General features: G+C 39.8%; 5 protein-coding genes across 9 annotated transcripts in view; 2 read left to right on the plus strand and 3 right to left on the minus strand.

Annotated features, from left to right (window-relative positions):
• Positions 1 to 3,065: 3,065 nt before the first annotated feature.
• Positions 3,066 to 5,215, minus strand: LOC109140677 (uncharacterized). The gene is made up of 7 exons (XM_019268154.2): positions 4,980 to 5,215; positions 4,628 to 4,686; positions 4,148 to 4,492; positions 3,953 to 3,988; positions 3,740 to 3,850; positions 3,602 to 3,636; positions 3,066 to 3,267 (listed from the first exon to the last, which is right to left on the minus strand). Exons 2-7 carry the CDS (start codon positions 4,665 to 4,667, stop codon positions 3,142 to 3,144), a joined length of 693 nt encoding a protein of 230 aa, XP_019123699.1. The 5' UTR covers positions 4,668 to 4,686; positions 4,980 to 5,215; the 3' UTR covers positions 3,066 to 3,141.
• A 706-nt stretch (positions 5,216 to 5,921) lies between these two features.
• LOC104938775 (immunoglobulin kappa light chain) lies at positions 5,922 to 7,777 on the plus strand. The gene is made up of 3 exons (XM_010755222.3): positions 5,922 to 6,044; positions 6,154 to 6,519; positions 7,303 to 7,777. Exons 1-3 carry the CDS (start codon positions 6,014 to 6,016, stop codon positions 7,749 to 7,751), a joined length of 846 nt encoding a protein of 281 aa, XP_010753524.2. The 5' UTR covers positions 5,922 to 6,013; the 3' UTR covers positions 7,752 to 7,777.
• A 1,258-nt stretch (positions 7,778 to 9,035) lies between these two features.
• LOC104937123 (prostaglandin D2 receptor 2) overlaps positions 9,036 to 18,843 on the plus strand; it is a 170,862-nt gene continuing 161,054 nt past the window's right edge. The window contains exons 1-2 of one of the 2 annotated variants that reach the window (XR_003463744.1): positions 9,036 to 9,474; positions 11,544 to 11,754. The gene's annotated coding sequence lies outside the window, so the exon portion shown is untranslated. Of the gene's footprint in view, positions 9,475 to 11,543; positions 11,755 to 18,843 lie in introns of those variants that run through there. The other variant, XM_027287944.1, reaches the window with a different exon arrangement.
• On the minus strand, positions 10,589 to 13,085 carry LOC104938772 (uncharacterized). Of its 2 annotated transcripts, none has more exons than XM_019268162.2 (6): positions 12,642 to 13,085; positions 12,212 to 12,553; positions 11,780 to 12,121; positions 11,515 to 11,643; positions 11,388 to 11,425; positions 10,589 to 11,232 (listed from the first exon to the last, which is right to left on the minus strand). In XM_019268162.2, exons 1-6 carry the CDS (start codon positions 12,703 to 12,705, stop codon positions 11,092 to 11,094), a joined length of 1,056 nt encoding a protein of 351 aa, XP_019123707.1. In that variant the 5' UTR covers positions 12,706 to 13,085; the 3' UTR covers positions 10,589 to 11,091. The 2 variants fall into 2 exon arrangements, with proteins under 2 accessions (XP_019123707.1, XP_010753521.2); XM_010755219.3 differs by having other exon boundaries at positions 11,388 to 11,428.
• Positions 15,742 to 18,021, minus strand: LOC104938774 (uncharacterized). 3 transcript variants are annotated; one of them, XM_027287965.1, is made up of 5 exons: positions 17,951 to 18,021; positions 17,163 to 17,852; positions 16,504 to 16,539; positions 16,372 to 16,415; positions 15,742 to 15,983 (listed from the first exon to the last, which is right to left on the minus strand). In XM_027287965.1, the coding sequence occupies exons 1-5, from the start codon at positions 18,003 to 18,005 to the stop codon at positions 15,864 to 15,866; spliced, it is 945 nt and encodes a 314-aa protein (XP_027143766.1). In that variant the 5' UTR covers positions 18,006 to 18,021; the 3' UTR covers positions 15,742 to 15,863. The 3 variants fall into 3 exon arrangements, with proteins under 3 accessions (XP_027143766.1, XP_019123732.1, XP_019123733.1); XM_019268187.2 differs by having other exon boundaries at positions 16,504 to 16,644; XM_019268188.2 differs by lacking the exon at positions 16,504 to 16,539.

Raw genomic sequence — 18,843 nt, forward strand, 5'->3', positions numbered from 1 at the left:
GAATGAAGGTGGGTGTAGTCTGTGAGACATAGAAAAATAACTGGTTGTTTTAGTCTATAGTGAAAAAGACCTTTTAGTCGACATTTTACCAATGCAGGAAAACTCCTATCAAGCCATTTATACTAAATCAGTTCCTCCTGTCAGACCCAACAGATGAAGCTTCAGGCTTAGCAGCCCTGTCTCCACATCCCCTCACCAATGAACCAGCTATACTGCCACATGAAGAAGAAGGTGAGCTGCATTGTGTTGAATGACATGTTGTTCGGAAATCATTTCAGGTGGGCAGTGAATTTTTATTTTGAAAAAAAGAGAAATGATTCAATGATTTTTAATGATAATTATTCAAACGCTAGTTATTTTTGCATCTAATGATCATATCACTCGTATCATATCATTTAATTCAAACTTGTAGCATATCCTTTCACACAATCAAAGCTCCACCTCTCTCTCTCTCCACCTTTTCTCAGTCAGTATTTACTGCTCCCTTTGAGATCTTATTTTTAGAAAGCTTTGAAGACTTCACGTCAGTTGTGCTCAGACCGCACAGTTTTTTTCTCCACCTTTCACACAAGTGATGTGTATCTCTCTCACTCGTCCACTGCTGTAGGCATCCATCTAACACCTAAACCCCACCGCACACGTCGCTGGCACGTTGTGTACGTGCTGCAGTTTTGGTCCGTCCTGCACGTGGTTTCAAACCCCACCGGGAGCGTTTAGCTCGCCAGACTTTGTTTACTTTCTCAGATTTGGTCCTTTTTCTGGTGCATGTTCTTCCAAATATGCTTCTACGTGTGTAAATATGCTACGTAGTTAATTAGTTCAGCTTTTGTCTGTTTTTACAACCGGCAGTTTTCACAGGTATGACATGACAGTTTGGCCTGTTTATCTTAATACTATGTGGTGCAAACGTAAGACGAGAGCTGATACAAGTTAAGTTCACATGATAGTTCACTGTTCAAGTTGAGGTGTCCAGCAGGTATTTTGGTTAAAAATTGGAGATTGAAGCAGATTTTTAGAAAAGGTGACCACAAAATGTCCTCCAGTTAAAGACTCTGAAATTTTGGCTGTGCACATGTGAGGGTGCACATGGCATTTTTTCTGCATGCAGGGTGCAGATGCATGAATGTGAAAATAGTTTTAGGACATTTATTAGTGTGGTCTGTAAAGAAGGTGACTGAATACTATATCAGTACTGATAAAATTATAGCTAAGTGCATTTGTACGTGTACAACAAAACTATCTTCATGTTTTAAGAGAAAACTTTGAAGCGTTTGTGTGAACGTAGTACAGCTTGTGCTGCGTGTGGTTTAACAGCAAAGAGCTGAAGGCCAGTCTTCCTGTGGCTTTGTGCTGTTTTCACCACAGTGTTAAATGACAGGGGGGTGGGGGGTACAAGACTTGTTGCATGTCTGCATGTTCATGCAAACACAGCCAGGGCAGAAAGCTAACCCTCTGTCTGTTTCATATACATATTCACGATGCCAGCGTACAATAAAGAGAAGTATAACATGAAAAAATGAACAGCACAGTGTCGTGAAAACATTTTCTACATTAGTGTGTTTTGTCATTTGACAGTCATCATTGTCTTCACAGGCTCCAGTATGCTCATGTGGATGTGGACTCTGACAACAGATGTTGATGTAGCTTGTTAAGGTGGAGTAGTTAAATAAGTTTGTGTAAAGTACAGACTGATTCTGAATTTCTAATAGTAAGCATTACTCTTGGTCGTCTTTGAAAACAGCAGCTGGTTTGATGTTTGTGGTCATGGCTGAAGTCTTCCTGTGGTGCAGACTTTGTTTTTTTCATTGTTCTTTATTTTCTTTATTATAATCTGTATTATCTATTTTTGTACAAATACAGAGGCTGATATTATTTAGTGAAAAGCAGGTACAGTAGGTCCGTTTTCTCTGTTTCTTGTTATACTTTGACTTTAGAGGCCTTGTGACTTTCACACCAGTTGCTCTCAGAGCACACTGTGCTGTCTCTTCCTGTGAAGCGTATCTCACTCCTCCCTCCCCCTGACAGACCATTAGACTCTCGATGAGCACGCTTGGCATTCATCACTGTGTTCTTTATTACGCCAAATATGTCCTTGTTCCTCTCAGAGGAAGATTAAAGAAGCCACCCACTACCCTCATGTTTATGTTACATGTTGACATGTGGGTGGTGCCTGACAACAGATTAATATTATAAAGTATCAGTTCTGGTAGAGTTGCAGTTCAGTTGCTTCCTGAGTCTATTTGGTGGCAGCATAAATCCACACATGTCTCCACTTGCCTCTCTTACACAGATCTCCTGTTTCTGAATTAGTGATGGTAATTCTGGTTCTTTTTAGTGAGCCAGATCATTTGGCTCAGCTCACCAAGAAGAGCCGGCTCTTTCGGCTCCCAAACCCCTCTTCATTTTACCACTTTTTATAAGTCAGGCAAATTTAGCACTCTTTTGACTTATGATTTATATTTAAACACACATATCACTTAAATTTCAATAAATTTGCTACATCTACAAAGCAGATAGAAACACCTATAAAAACGTAAGCATAGAAATTTAAAAAAAGGACAAAGAGCCGGCTTGTTTGCAGCTGACACATCACTATTCTGAAAGTTTAAGTGATCAGAACTCAGATTATCTATGTAGTGTTCAGTGTAATTCAGTATTTTTACACACTGTAACTAAGTAACTAATAAATAAATATTTTTAAAACAAAATGGAGTGCGTAAAGTGATGAGGAGTGGAGTGATTTAACAGTGTCAGCGAAAAGGTCTTCCTGTGGGGGAGAATTATTTCTCATTCTCGTTTGTCACCACATGGTGCTGGTTTAGTCTCTACTATTACTCCAAAAACCTTTGTCATAATAAGCTAGTTTTGACTGCTCCCTTTCATGCTGTCCTCATAGCTCTGACATGTTACACCTCAGTTATGCTCAGCCGACACTCTGACCTCTTCCTGTCAAACAAGCGTTGATACCTCCCTCGCTCCTCACTTCACAGACCATTTCAGTCTTCCTATAAGTCAGTTTGATAGTGTCTTCTCTAACTAAAAAAAAAGAAGAAAACACTTCAGAGTCATTCTTCAAAGTTTATTTTTTGAATTTCTACACCTACACACATAAACACATCAATAGATTAATATGATGAAGTCTCAGTTCCAGTTGTTTTCTGATTTGGTGGCAGTGTAAATCACACAAGTCTCCTCTTGTCTCTCTGAAGCAGGTCTTCTGTTTCTAACTGTCTTTGGAAGAAACTTCACCGCTGCAGAGTGCAGGTTCTGTAAATCAGAGTATTTAGTGTCATACACAGTATCTCACACACTTCAACTGCGTTTTTTCAGGAACACGTTCATAATCTGTGCTGACTTTGCTCCATCAAAAGTGATGGTAAACAAAATAGTTTTTCAAGACTTTGAACTAAGAAGGATGAATCATGAAGTTGTTTCAGTCAAACAGTTTGCAAGGTTAAGGGTTATCATAGTTTAGTGTTGTTTCATCAGTTCATCACTTCAATCCTGGATTAGAAGAATCTGCTTACTGACTTAAACTAAAGTTAATTATTAGTTCATATGACCATTAAATACAAGCCAGAGCAACCAATAATTCCTTCACCTTGTTTCTTTCAGGATACACTTTTTCCTCGGCAGCTACGTGACAAAAGACAAGTCTGATTAGTGATAGTGAAGAATCATCGACCAAATGCTTTGTCTGTAACAACAGGATGTGCAACGAATTACATGTCAGCATTACCTGTCTGAAGTTTCCTGTTTTTAACTGCCAGAACAATGACAGCCATCATGAAAAAAACCACCAGACCGCCCAGGGTCACAGTCATTAGGTTGCATTTTCTTATTCCATCCTCTACAAGGAAGATTAGATTAGATGTTCGTACCTTTAGAAAATATTAATATTCTAAATAAAACTTAGAGAACTACATTTAACAAAATCAGTAAATAAACTTACTCTCTGTCATGGGTTTATCATCCAATTCAACACCATCTTTAAAAAAGAAAAGCAAAACAAAATTATTCATAAAGACAATCATAATCACAGTAGACCACATATCTGGTGTTGTTTGTTGTAACAAGACTGACAATCATTTTGACTCATATTGTTAATGCAATAAGAAAAACTGATATGACGTGACCATAATCTTACCATAAACATTTAAATGTGTTGCAGTGGCAATGACTGTGTGTCTGTCTATGTAAAATCCACAGAAATACAGTCCAGAGTCAGATACATCCACTTGCTTGATTTTAAGAAAAACAGTGGAGACGTTGGAGCTCATTTCAAATTTTTCATTTTGAAACCCATCACAGGATTCAGCTTCACCACCAGACCCATACATAGAGGAGATGCAGAGGGGTTTAGTTCCGTAGGCCAGTCTAAACCAGTCTGCGTGCGTTGGATGTTTGGAAATGTTGGAGCACAGCAGTGTTACTTCTTGACCAGGCTGAACGTCCACAGTCTGTAATTCGGAGCCAGAGACAGTGATCCAGCCTGAAACAAACAGCAGAGAGAACATACTGGTTTATCTCTGACAGCAGTAAAGCTACAAAAACAATAAGTTCACTTGTAATAATCAAAACTGGTCACGTTATGTGGACCTGAGAATAATAAAATGCCAGTACTCACTGAGGCTGCAGAGAATTAAAGCTGTCCTGAAGCTCCTCATTGTTTGTAGAATCGTGTTACTGCAAAAGAAGAGTTTGCATCACTGAGCTGCTAAGAGCTTAACAGAGGCGGGGTGTCATCTTTTTCATGCTGCTGCTCACACTGATTTGCCAAACAAGGTAATGCCTTTACATACAGTATATTTAAGCCCAAGCTAATTCCCAGCAACATATACTGGAACATGACTTTACGGGTAGGTTCAGTGCTGTGTGATTCAGAATCTTAAGATATCATGTTACATCAGACTCAGATGTAATAGAACAACCCAGTGACTCCTATAGTTTTAAACAGGCATAATTTAAAGCATCCTCACCTAAACAGCCTGGAATGACAGAAATTATGTCAAGAAAACAAATCTAGGGGCCTGTGGCGACAGTCCATGATCACCTATCTTCTAATGGCTCCATATATTCATGTTCATACACTCAGTCAGATTAGAAAAGAAAAGAAAAAAAAAGAAAAGAAAAAAAAAACAGCAGCTCTAGCTGAGACCCACATCCTGTCCTGTTCATGCCTGTTTGAGCTTATGTAACCGTCTTCACCTCTTGTCAGGTTTTTTTCCATTTGCAAGAAATCAGTTGTGGACATCTTTTCTGTTATGTTGTCTTCACAGCATTTAACAATGCATGACAATGCATCTGACAAATATGATGAGAATACATAAGGCTTAAATACAATCTTACCTTGACTGTGTGTAGTCTAGTCTATTAGACATGCACATTAAGGAGAGGTTTACCAGTCTCAACCAGTCTACTTGAGACTGATGTTTGAAACAAACAGCAGAGAAGTTTACGCCTTAGCTGATAAAACAACAATAACTGTTGCTCAGAATAATTCAATATCTAGTAATTAGGGTAAAGATGAGGTAAAGTTGTTAGATGAAGCTCTTGTCTCAGCAAGAGCGCTTGTGTCAGTGTAAAGGGGCTTTCATTGGAAAGCCAAATAACTGTTTTAAAAAGTAACAGTTCCTCTGCCACTTTTTTCTACAATCTCAGATCATCAATTGGGCCTACGCCTGCCACCTCATGTCATCCTGAAGTCCAGCAGAACATCTTTGTCATTAAACAATGCTTCTGGTGGCCATCCATTGCAATGCTGGTTGGGTTGGCTGTAATGGATGAAACAGTGGCTTCAATAAAGTATTGTAGTAGTATTGTGCGGAAGTCCCCATAATGCACTTTAGAAGTGGTTTTCACGTGTTACCACTAAAACTTTTTTTACACTGAGACCATGCCGGATGTTTGTCACACAGTGACCCGCCTTCACAACCAATCAAGAGTAACCACATTTTTAAGCTGTTTGATCTATGTTTGCTCAAAAGTTTCAGTTCTTAGGACATCTGAGACGATGCACCTGTATATGATCCTCTGCGGAGCAGGTACATCTCTTCATATGAAATATTTTCTGTCTGTGATTCTAATTAAGGTGAAAATTGAATGTTGACTTGTGTTTCTATAACACTGTAAAACAAACACTGTGTTTTCTAGTTCATCTGTCAGCAGTAATCCAGTCGGCAGCAGTCGTACAGGACACTGAGGTTGTATCTGCCAGTGTTGGGGACAATGTGACTTTACATTGCTTCTATGACAGCCAAGTGTCAATGCACTTCTCCTGGTATCAACAAACCTTAGGAGGTAGACCTGAGCTCCTGTCGATTTTTTACAAGTACGATGAACCATCCAAAGTCTTCGATTGGATGGAGAAGAACCCTCGTTTCTCTGTGCAAAGGAAGGAAGGGATGAATCATTTACACATCACTGACGTCCGCTTCTCAGATTCAGCTATGTACTTCTGTGGAAGCTCACACTCCAACGTTGTGGAATTTGGCAATGGGGTCTTTCTAAGTGTCAAAGGTATTGTGCTTTTATTTCTGTGAAATGAACTGAAGTGTTCATTTGTTTTGAGAGTAAGCTTAAAATGTTGTTTAAACAATATATATGCACCAGAAATGATGTAACATGAACTCAATCAACGTAATTTTGAAAAACGTACTGTCCGTCAGTGTTGTTGTTTTCAGTTTATAAATTTTAACAGACAAATGAGAAATATACTATATATATATATACACACACACACTAGATATAGATATATATATCTATATATATATTATACTAATATATATATAATATAATATATATATATATATACAGTTGTCCCTCGCTATAACGTGGTTCACTTTTCACGGACTCGCTGTTTCATGGATTTTTAGTGTTTAGTGTAGTGTTTAGTGTAATTTGGCATGCTTTTTTTTACAGCGTACTGTACAGTATGAACACGCATTGTGTTCTGCGTCCTAAATTGGCTAAGGGAGAACCGCACGTGTTCTGCGTCCTGATTAACTAAGGGAGTACTGTACAAAATGCGTGTAAAAAGGTGTATAAAAGTGTGTGGTTAGGGGTTTTATGGCCTTACAACATGTATAATAATTGTAAAACTTACTTCGCGGATTTCGTTTATTGGGGGTTATTTTTAGAACATATCCCCCGCGATAAACGAGGGACCACTGTATATATAAATATAAAAATACAAATTAAAGGCACTACACTCCAAGAATCAAGTCAAAAAATCTTCTTATCTTAAATACAACTGTTTCTCTGCTTGTTGTCCCTGTGAATTTGTGAATTTGTGAATTCTAGAAGCCAACCTCAAGGAAATAGTCCAGGGGCCGGTATCTGAGACCATCCAACCGGGAGGCTCTGTGAACTTCAACTGTACAGTAGTAACTGGGACCTGTGATGGACACAACAGTGTTTATTGGTTCAGACATGAGTCTCGCCAAGGCATTCTTCACTCCTTGGGGGCTGGTTGGAAACATGTGTCTATACCAGGGTCTCCTTCACAGAGCTGTGTCTACCATTTGCAGAAGGTGAACCTGAGCTCCTCTGATTCTGGAACCTACTACTGCGCTGTGGCCTCCTGTGGGGAGATACTGTTCGGTAACGGAAGCCAGCTGCTCGTCAAAGGTGATGTTGAAGACCAAACGGCACAGATGAGAATCTTGGTGTGGCTCTCCATCATTAGAACCGGGATTCTCTTGTTCTTTGTAACAGTTTGTCTCTTGGTTTACATCAGTAAGAGCAAGTGAAGTCCTGAATGCAGAGTAATGTAATGTTGTTTGGCTGTTTTATACTCCTTAATAAAAATCACTTTATATTTACAAGATCTTTCAGAGTCATTATTTTGTAAAGGATGAATCATTAGATGGAGATATTTATGAACAACAACAACAAAACAATAGGAAAGAAACTGGTAAAACAGTGAGAACATTGTGCATCTGTTGTGTCACCAACCCACAGCAGCGTTACATAACCTTTGTGAATTTGGTTCACAAGCCCTGTGTGGTTAAACACAGAAAAAAACAACACTGTGTTGTAGAACATGAGTGAACCTTTGCTTTTAAACGGTCTGATCACAAGAATAGGCTCCTGAAAGTCTTTGGTGGTGAAGTCACGCAGGTTGCAACAAAATAAATAAGGACATCCTGCTTGAAACCAGCTTCATACAAACACAAAGAGAATCTTAAATAGGTATATTACCAAACTCTCGCAATGCATAAACGTTTCTCTTCTGTACTGATGACCACAAGATTGCTATAAAAGGAGAACGAGTGAAAGGTGTGGTTTGTTTCTGCAATGAAGCTGAACTGTCAATGCAACATGAAAGAAAAACAGTACCCACAGGCGCACGAGAACTTTCGATTTGGAGGAGGTGCAGCTGCAAACATTGATAATATTGAAAAGTGTCTGTTCATTAAAAATGTACATTATGACACACAACAAATGATAATTATCTGCTCTTTGTGTGAATGTGTCACTAATAAAGCAGTGATGCGTTATTCAATATGTTGCGTCACCTGAGCGGACACACAAGTAAGTAGAAGTAAGTAGAAATATATTGAGTTTGTCATGATTTATGTAGAAGGTTTTTCATGTGCAGATACAAAATAAACATCACAGATAATCAACTAGGCATTAAACATGGATTTCTTTTACTATAACATTAACCTTTTAGATATGACTTACTTAAAATTATAGAGGAGCCAACCCTCTAGGGGGGCTACGATATTCTAAAAAAATATTTAAATAGTTCTTATCAGTTCATAAAAGGAAATGAAAAATTCAAACCTGCCTATTCAGTTTGTATTGGAGAGTAAAGGGTTAAACAAAAATCGCCCTATCATAATTTTGCCTTTGCGGTTGCTAGGATAAAAAAAAAAAAAAACGCTTTCGGCGCTGTGATTGGTGGCCCAGCTTTAGCAACTCAGGCAAATTGACCAATCATATCTCTCCTTCTAGATGGGCGGGCTCTGTTATCAGTAACTTTACGTCAGGTTGCCCTCACGCTGTGTCGGACACACAAGAAGCACAAATGTTTAATTCAGTGAAAGACTGAACAAAATAAAAACATGCTCACGTGTGAAAAACATTCATATAAACATAAATCATACAGCCAGCTAGCCTGTTCACGTGCATGGTCATGGCCAGTGACGTTACCACCTGTGAGGAGGATGCGGGTGTTAATTAACTTTTCAAGTTGGGAGTTAATTTGCAGAGAAAGGAGGACGCCACAGCTCGTTTTGGTGCAGAAAACCAATTCTTCAAACGCCAGCATCTCTAAACTACACACTGGATGACAACCTGGGAACATGAGCGTCACTTCTGGGACTGTTTTTTGGCGTGGAGAGCCGTCCTGGCTGTCCAAGGTGGACTTTCTGATTGAAGAAGTAGGAACACTTTTCCACAGAGGAGGAATAACTGAACCACTTCATCCAGGACAGGATGGACTCCAAGTGAAGCGATCATCAAATGGTAAGTTTATTTCTAATCTTACAGGCCGCCGTGCCAAATGGGTTCACTCTGGCTGCCACGTGCTAATTTTGGAAAACTGTCGATGTGCAGAAATACCGATCAATCTGTGAATTTATCGGGGTGCACATTTACCGTGATTCTGCACAAGGGTTAGAAATGAATTGAATGAAATCTCTTTTTTGTATGAAATCTGCAGCCACGTTCAAACAGGCCGCTGTGCCACCGTAATGTTTGATGATGTGGTTGATGGTTGTGCAACAGATCCGTTTCATTATGTGTTGTCTACTGTCATGATCCTTGCTGTCATGATTTATTATGTTTTATGATGTCTGTTTTAATGACCAGTGCTGTCATGATTTATGCTCTTATGACCCCTGCTGTCATGATTTATGCTGTAATGACCCCTGCTCTCATGATTTATGCCCTCATGACCAGTGCTGTCATGATTTATGCTCTTATGACCCCTGCTGTCATGATTTCTGCTGTAATGACCCCTGCTGTCATGCTTTATGCCCTCATGACCCCTGCTGTCATGATTTATGCCCTCATGACCCCTGCTTTCATGATTTATGCCCTCATGACCTGTGCTGTCATGATTTATGCTGTCATGACCCGTGCTGTCATGATTTCTGCTGTCATTTTGTGTGATGTCAGGACTCATGCTGTCATGATCCGTATTGTCATGATGTATTGGCCCACATGAGGTTTTGTTGGTTTGGTGTTGTGTGGTAGGAGGTTGCACCTGTGTGTAACGATGTGTGAGGAGGATTTGCATTTTGCTTCAGAAGTTGTTTCTGTTGATTCTGTTTCTGTGATAACTCTTCTCTTCTTTCCTCTCTGTACTGTTTGCCTGTTGCATCGCTGCACTAGCGTCTTCATTTTTGTTTTAGACACTGTTGCAATGCTATAAAAGACACAGTCAGCTTGACTGGTAGTTTGTTTTTGTTCTGATCAGTGAAGGGGCTTCAGAGGGCCATGTGTTGCATCTTTTCTCATTTGTCAGACTAGACTGCCTGACCGGTTTTACTGACAATCATCATTTACCACCAGGCTTTTATTCTGCAGGTAGTGAATCATTTATTCCACATAAAACCACACATGTTTAAGGCTTGTCTTGTTTATTTTTATTTATTTCAATAAAAGCACAACATTGAAATGTGAAGCTGAGAAGATAATCAACTATTCATATTAATAAATGGCCTGACTCACAAGGAGCTATTCAGGTAAATAAGCTGAAGTCTAACACCACACAAATTCATTCAAACACAAATAACACAAACCATTATTATAATAATTATTATATAATACTGATGCTGTCAGACACTCACTGTTCATATTTGTCCAAAATGAGTCATTTGCTTTACGCAAGTCTTTTGTGAGTTATCTCAAGTGATGATGAAAGTACAGTGTAATGCACAAGGAAAGAAATACATTTCAAAAAAAATAAAAGCATCTCTTTATAACACACATTTTTATTCAACAAGTAATTTCTGGGAAAAAAAAAGAAAAGTATGCCATCCACGGTGAGGGAGAATTAGAGAGATTCTCTCCTGTGCAGCACGCATGAAAATGATGTCCCATCCACTAGTAACTCTTCTTCTGCACTGCATTATTCTGTCAGTCCTGTTGCTTGTACCTGACATGAGAATAAACTAACATGTCTGGATTGTATTTCACCGGAGCTGGTCTGCAGGAGGAAGCTCTGGGGCCAGGACGAGGCCCTGAATACACTGATGCATAGACAACACCATCTCCAGTCTGAAAGACATGGACATGCAAATAGTTTGTACTTAATTCTGAATGTTTGGACCTAATCAAGTTATGACTGTATATTATACCACACGAGAACCTTTTTAAAAACTGTACAAAAACAAGCCAACAGCAAAAAACGGTAAAAGAAACATATGGATTACTTGGCTGCCTTCAAGAGATTCATTGCTGGATCTTGATGCTGCTGAAAACACAGAGGAGTACCGTCAGTGTGAATCACTACACAATATAACACAACTTTATCATCATATGATCCATATTCTGACGTACCTGTGGGATCTTTCTTTTGTTTCTTGCAGAGAGTCCATACAAGTAGAAGTGTCACCATCCCGAGAAGGATGTTTGACAGCATCAGTGCAATAAGAGCTGGACTCAAATCAGCTGATTCGGCTGAGTCTCCTTTCAACACACAAGAAATTTTGACATCACAGCTTTTTTTTTTTTTATACAAACGTACTATAAACATCAACACTTCTATATAAAATATTAAAATATAATAATACAGCATGATTTTCTTGCACTTTATCAGTCTTACTGTGAACATGAATCCCGGTCCCGTTTCCAAACAGTGTCTGTCCGCATGAAGACACAACACAGTAGTAGGTTCCAGCATCATCAGAGCTCAGGTTCTTCATGAGAAGGTTAAACACACAGGTAGTTTCTCCACTCTCACTCCACTGACAGGTGTGGTTCTTTATTCCAGAGGAGTAAATCATTTGCGGGGCAGAATGATGAGAGCTTTTCAGCCACGTGACAGAAGTGTGTTCTGCTGCACAGTGGACAATGCGAACAGAACAGTTGAGAGTCACAGAGCCTCCAGGCTGGACTGACTGAGTCTCCGGCTGCTGGACGACAGAATCGCTGATCATGTTTGCACCTCGGGAAAGAAAGCAAATGAACTGTGATCATTAGCATCATGTTCACATTTAGCTGAAATGATGATGAGATCAGTGAGAATCATAAACACCTTTGATCATCAGAAAGGTTCCTTGTCCGAACTGAAGTTCGTTAAAGTCAGTCACTCCACAGTAGTATGTGCCAACATCATGCCACGTTGTTGCAGAAATGGTCAGATGACTGCTTATTCTGTCAGACTGTACTGAGTAACGCTGTGATTGCTCTGGATATGTTGTCATATTAAAAAAAGTATCTGTTAAAGCCAGCATTTGGAGCCTCCTGTCAGGATTTAGTTTGCACCATACCCTCGTTCTTATGTCACGATTGATGCGACATGAAATAGTAACCGTGCGTCCTCGCTCCACTGCTTGGAAAGAAGCAGTCTGAGAGATTTCATTTAACTGTGCCTCACCTGAAACAAACAGAAAAACTCATGTTGATGTCTGTAAATCCACATCAAAAGATCTCACAAGTAGTTTTTGTTTTGTTTTGTTACTTACATACAGGCCAGAGCAGAGAAATATTTAACAGGCACACCATCAGCTTCTCGGCTTGTGTCTCCATCCTCCGAGTTGACTTGCAAAAGTGACAGTGACACTTGAAAACATGTCAAACTGTCAGGTACTTGATTGGTTCACCGTATTCATCCAGCCTCACCTGATTGGCTGCTTAGTAAATCAAATAAGTTTGGTCACAACAGACACCACAGTAGCATTTCCACCAGACGTTGCTTCAAGTCACAAACATAAGTCTTCACTGAACTGTTGTTATTTATTGCTGCTGTGTTAGTTTGGACCTGACAGATCACATTGAGATGACCAAATTTCAGGTTCAGGTTTCAGCAGACCTGGCACTTCAGGTATAGATCAGAACCACAGTTTCCAAACTGTTCTGTATAATGCGTAACAGGAAGTGGTTTCATGTAACCGCATCCTTTTCATACTTACATCTACAGTATGTAGTACGTATCCATCATCTCTTGTGCAGTCTGCGTGAAAGGTCTGTTTCTGACAGAGGTCTTAGGGCAGCTTGACCTGATCCACAATATAGTTCACCTGAACAGATAGCAGGTAGCAGCATGACGCACTATCGGTTCACATACAGTTGAAGTTGTTGTTTTCTTTATCATTCTGATCCTGGAACAGACAGAATCTGGTGTCCACAGGTGATGGCCTGCAGTCCACAGATGTAGAAGGTAGACTCTCCGTCATTGTTAACGTGCATTTGGACAGGATCTAGCGCTGTGGTAAACAAAGCCACAATACAACAGGTATCAGAGTTTAGTCCATGAATCCACTGTCTTAGTTTCAGAGACATTTAAGGCTGACTGTAGAAGGTTCTGATCCGAGTGTCTGATTGGCGGCCGGAGACGGATATCCTGACTAAAAGCAACACTGGAGAAAAGTGCCCTTTTTCCGTTGAGCGTCCTAACAGTTGATGCACTGTCTTGCCGTTTTTAACTTTTTCTCCTGGGCTGGCTCGCCAAAATGTTGCAGCTGGAAACATAGGCGGACTCTAATGTAGTTCACTTAAAAATAATTTATTTTAACACAGTGAAAATATTTACATTTATACTCAGGGCTGCCTATCTACAGTTTTCTACCACTAGTCTAAAGTCCGTCCTGTTGCTTGCTTCTGTTTCCATAGCAATCTACCAACGTCCCAGAACCAGAGCAGTTGGTCTCTTCCAGGCGCAGCCTGGTGCCGAAACCGTGCAGCGCATCCTATCATGTTACTACGTTACTACTGTCTAAATCAGTGGTCTACAACGTTTTAAAGCCCAAGATCCCTGACCTCCACCTTGGGTGAGAGGCAAGATCTACCTATTGAAGTGTTGAAAGTAAAAGACAGCCCAGATTGAACTTCTAACTTGACGCCTTTCATTTGGGCTAATTGTATTTGGATTACATGAAATTCTTTGGTCCAACGTTCAATTTAATGCAATAAAGAAAATACTGTAACTAGCATATCAAACTGGCCATAGCTTCACATCAACACATCATCTTCAATTCTAAGTTATTCAATTTCATTTCAACACAAAAAGAAGAGGAATGTGGAATTTTCCACCTACATGAGGACAGTATTTTGTTCATGGTAGACTAGCAGATCATATCAAGTGTTTATCCACTGTAGCTTCATTCAAGTCACATTGTTAACAAAATTCTCAATGCAATTAGGCCAAGTACAGCTTTATGTCCAACACAAAAAAAAAGGTGTGGCCTATTTCCTTTTGTATGAGGTAATTTTTTTGTTCATAGAAGGCGTGCACACACACACACAACAACACGTTACTGTCCCCTGATCTTTCTTTCAGCTCAATGTCATTTTGCAAATTAACCATCTCCATGTCAACCCCACTAGGCAGAGCAAAATCCTCATGGTCAGGAATGGGTTTAAGACGAATGCAGCAACATCTTCCATGACGTCTAATTCACCAAAACGCCGACTGAACTCTGCTGCCACTTTGTCCAGGTGAACACAGTACTGCTCAGGGTAAAAAGCGTCCTTGTCACCGATGGCCTGTGACATTTTCTCCAGGCTGGGAAAGTGTGTCAGCCTCCCCGTTTTTCAGCTGTGCGTTCCAAACACCGAGCTTGGCCTTGAACGCACCCACTGCGTTTATCATGTGGGGCAGGTGTCTGTCTTTTCCCTGGAGCTCGTTGTTCAGTGCGTTCAGTTTTGCCGTCAGGTCTGTCAGAAACCAGCCGCCACTGATCATCTGACAGCTCCTCATGCTCCTTGTTCCTTGTCTTTAGAAAAGTCTTTATCTTGGGCAGCAAATCAACAAATCGCTGCAGCACTTTGCCGTGACTCAACCACCGGACATCAGTGTGAAGAAGTAGGTCTCCGTACGCGGCATCAAGCTCATCCAATAACGCCTTGAATAAGCGGTCCTGAAGTACTTTTGCTCTAATTGAGTTGATCAGTTTGACCACCAGAATCATAACATGAGAAAAGTTCACGACCTTCCCCGCCAAAGCGTGCTGGTGATTGACACAGTGGTAATTCACAAAGTCAGCAAAATCATGGTCATTAAAGCACAGAGTAATAACTCCAGCGCGCACAAAACTGAGGACAAAACATTAGTTCCTAGTACATCTTTTTATTTGACACTGTGTTAATTAACCCCCATTAACCTTTTTCAAAAATCATATCTAAAGTAGTCTTTAAAACTCTAGATGAAACTTTCTCTGCTTGAGTAAAGGTTTTTAATACTTTTGTTGCTGCTTACTGATGTCAGAGATCTGCACAGATGTGGAGGCGATCTATAGATCAGATGCAAAAAAAGAACTAAGGCCCACTGCTGTAGAGACATCCTGCCTCAAACCACAGCGACACAGATACGACGGGGTCTGAGCGCTCTTCACTTTACCGAGAAGTGCAAAGAGTTTGGTGGAAACGTCTTTTGTTTTCTGGGTTTTTGGTGATATGTACAATAAACAGCCTACAAAGGAGAACATTCTGTCTGATTCTTTGTGATGACTTTGACCATATGCCTGTTACTGTATATAAAATGTCAGTGGTGCAGGATTTGTTAGAATTGTGAAAACTCAGAGTGGCTAACCCCACCAGAGTTGTAGGTGGAGTTCACACGGAAAATCTGAAGATCACTTCAAAGAAAACCAAACAACAAGGTTTTTTTTTAATTTTTTTAGTAGAACAGCTCGGTTTATTGCAAGGCAAGACTTGACAAAGTACAAAGTAAAGCGACACGTCCAGCTCTACGGCTTTACACTGGAGTACACGCATTCACTCTCGGTGTTGTCTCTCTCTCTTCTTGATCTGTTGGCCTTGTGGACCCGCAAAGCAGCGTAATGAAGGTTCTCTTTATCTTGACAGAGCTGGTAACAAAATATAAAACTGTCAATCACTACTTATAAATTATAAAACACAAGAAATGTATGCAACCCGGCAGCTGACATAGAAACAAAAACAAATTCATGGCCTCAAACTGATCGTTCGTGTACACTAATTAACAGAACATAAGATGAACCAGTACTGCTAACATTTGTCAACAAGTTGTCAATGTAACTTATTTTTAAGGGTTGTCAAAGATAACACATAGCACTTAACTACAGAGCTTACAAAGTCCTATAAAGGTGGCACAAACGTCTGAGAATATAAATTACTTTTTTCCACTTATGATTCCCGCTCGACATGAAGAAAAATATAATATAAGATATTTTAGTGCTGTTCTTAATTTTTCAATTTAAAAAAAAGAACACTTACCACTGTATTTGCAGTAGAAGTTGCTGAGAATGTTCCAGTAGTTGCTGGTTGTAACACACAAAATGAAAGTCCCATTACTCAGATACAGTATACGCTGAATACTTGCTGTTAGCTTCACAGAGTAACTGTTACCTGTACATTGGCAGTTTCTCTTCTTCATCTTGTACACTGAGAAAGTCAGCAAGACAACCAGGACGGTGGTGAATGTCAAAGCTCCACTCAAGAAATACACTAGAGAGAGAGAGTCCGCCTCATCTGTAGAGATCCAGAAACCTGACGATATAACGGAGCTTCTCAGATTATTTCTTCTGCGTTAATCTTAATCTTGATTAAAAGAGGTTTTGGGATTTTCAAGTCTATCCTAAAACAATACGAACATTCCCAGTTGTACGTTGAAGGAGTAATTGGTGGTTGTAATGTTTGATTGTACTGACCACAAAGCAATTTCAATGTAAGCAATGGGGAACAAAATCCACACTCTAGTTAAAGTGATATGAGGCTTCAGAAGTCTTGGTTAGACAAATTAGGTCAGTATCTTTTAAGCACAATACTTAGACAGATGATAGACTTACAGCTCAACCGTTTACAACACGACTGCTGGGTTGGGTAAAAGATAAGGTACACAATCCTCTGATTGATCTGGTTCAGCATGCGTCATACTAGCTTTGGCTAAACTTTGGAATACGCATTGCATGAAACGAGTGCACATTTTCTGTCTGACAGTGACCAGTAATGGCTATTTGCACGTGAGTATTGTATTGAGAAAAAACCTCAGCTTGGAAATGACTTACCTTCAAAGTCCAGCTTTGCCCCCTCTCCAAACAGTATGTGTCCACATGAGGCAACAGCACAGTCATAGGTCCCATCATGAAAAAGATATGGGTTCTTTATTTGTAAGTTGTAGACACAGGTGTGTGTTTGTGTGTTGGGTTTCCTCTCACACTGATCATTCCTGCCTCCATGGGTGTAAATGAGTCCTGGATGAGATTCTTCAGAGTCTTTGAACCAGTAAACACTGTGTTCTCCATCACAGGTCCCAGTGTGTACTGTACAGTTCAGAGTCACAGAGCCTCCTGGCTGGATGGTCTCAGATGCTGACTGATGGACCAAAGCTGGGATGTTCAAACCTGAACCCTTCACACTGATAGTTGTGCCCCTGCAAAATTCAAATTTTTGTGTATTGCTTTTTACGCAGTGATAAGTAGCTGAGTCTGAAATTTGCAAGTCTGAAATCTTCAAGTTATATTTTTGGTTTTCCGTATCCAGTGAGAAGCGTGGATTGTTCTGAAATTCATTGTTAAAAGTGCCGCTGTTATTATTATGGCTGTAGAATGTAGACACTAGCTTTGGTTTCTGTCCCACATCTTGTTTGTACCAGTAAAACAGCTTTGCATCTTGACAGGAGCACGGTAAGGTCACACTTTCCTCAACACTGACTGATTCAGAGTGTAATGATGCTTGTTTTAAAGTTGTCACCCGACCTGAGGAGAAAATTAAGAAACAATGGAAATGGTATTAATATATAAACATATATCATTTTAGTACAGTCACCAACAAGTAGTAACGGAACACAGCTTACCCATATTCACCACAAACAGACATGTGAAAAGCAAAGCAACGTTTGGAGGCGTCATTGTGCTTCAAATGCTGTGATGAATGTGTTTGAATCTCTGTGCGTTCTCCACTCTTCACAGAGAAGACTGTCTTTGATTGACCAATCAGATTCAGTGTCCTATTTTGGAAACATTGAAAGCATGTTCAGTTCCCACGTCCGATGAAATGAGTATGAGTAGAACATACACACATATCTTCATACAGTAAAGCCTATGATCACTCGTAATGGGGGTTAAATATAATTTTTTGTTTGTTTGTTTGTTTTTGTTGTTGTTGTTTTTTTACTTATATGTATTGTACTTTTACCACCAAAGGGGTGCTATGTGGTCACTGTTACATTTTCTCCACTAGAAGGACATCCTAAGGGACACCTTATCACATCTTCTTCAGTAGAAGAATGTCCTAGAGGTCATTGAAGGGCATTCTAGAGGTCCCTTTTAATATTTCCTTTACTAAAATGGCGTCCTAGAGGGTGCTTTACCACATTTTCCCCACTAGGATACCCTATAGGTCACTATCACCTTTTCTATATTAGGACATCCTTCAAATTGCGTTTACATTGACGCACACCTATCTACAGCCAGAAGGAACTTATTTTTGTGACTTGGTAACACAGACAATCTACCAATTTACAAATAAAAAATAAAAAGTGACTTTGTATAAACACAAAATAAATATGAAAAAATAAAAGTTGTCATCAATAACAAAGTGGCAGCTGTATGTAAAGGTGCAATGACTTTCTCCTCTGAGACTTTGCTGATTGGTTGAAAGATGACAGTTAAGACTTTTATGACCTCGTATGTTCTTTCTCTGTGGGAACTGTAATGTAATGACGGAAATCTTCACTCAAGAGTACTA

The sequence above is a fragment of the Larimichthys crocea genome, chromosome XIV (genome assembly GCF_000972845.2).
Source record: "Larimichthys crocea isolate SSNF chromosome XIV, L_crocea_2.0, whole genome shotgun sequence".
Lineage (NCBI taxonomy): Eukaryota > Metazoa > Chordata > Actinopteri > Sciaenidae > Larimichthys > Larimichthys crocea.

Coding starts and splice junctions, on each gene's coding strand:
- LOC109140677 (XM_019268154.2), bottom strand. CDS start 4,667: ATGAGGAGCTTCAGGACAGCTTTAATTCTCTGCAGCCTCA. Junction 3,989..4,147: donor AACACATTTAAATGTTTATG/GTAAGATTATGG, acceptor TCTTTTTTAAAG/ATGGTGTTGAATTGGATGAT. Junction 3,637..3,739: donor AAACAGGAAACTTCAGACAG/GTAATGCTGACA, acceptor TTTGTCACGTAG/CTGCCGAGGAAAAAGTGTAT.
- LOC104938775 (XM_010755222.3), top strand. CDS start 6,014: ATGCACCTGTATATGATCCTCTGCGGAGCAG. Junction 6,045..6,153: donor TATGATCCTCTGCGGAGCAG/GTACATCTCTTC, acceptor TGTGTTTTCTAG/TTCATCTGTCAGCAGTAATC. Junction 6,520..7,302: donor GGTCTTTCTAAGTGTCAAAG/GTATTGTGCTTT, acceptor TGTGAATTCTAG/AAGCCAACCTCAAGGAAATA.
- LOC104938772 (XM_010755219.3), bottom strand. CDS start 12,705: ATGGAGACACAAGCCGAGAAGCTGATGGTGTGCCTGTTAAATATTTCT. Junction 11,644..11,779: donor GACCGGGATTCATGTTCACA/GTAAGACTGATA, acceptor GTGTGTTGAAAG/GAGACTCAGCCGAATCAGCT. Junction 11,233..11,387: donor AATCTCTTGAAGGCAGCCAA/GTAATCCATATG, acceptor CATGTCTTTCAG/ACTGGAGATGGTGTTGTCTA.
- LOC104938774 (XM_019268187.2), bottom strand. CDS start 18,005: ATGACGCCTCCAAACGTTGCTTTGCTTTTCACATGTCTGTTTGTGGTG. Junction 17,853..17,950: donor TCTGTTTGTGGTGAATATGG/GTAAGCTGTGTT, acceptor TTTTCTCCTCAG/GTCGGGTGACAACTTTAAAA. Junction 16,416..16,503: donor GAGAAACTGCCAATGTACAG/GTAACAGTTACT, acceptor TGTTACAACCAG/CAACTACTGGAACATTCTCA.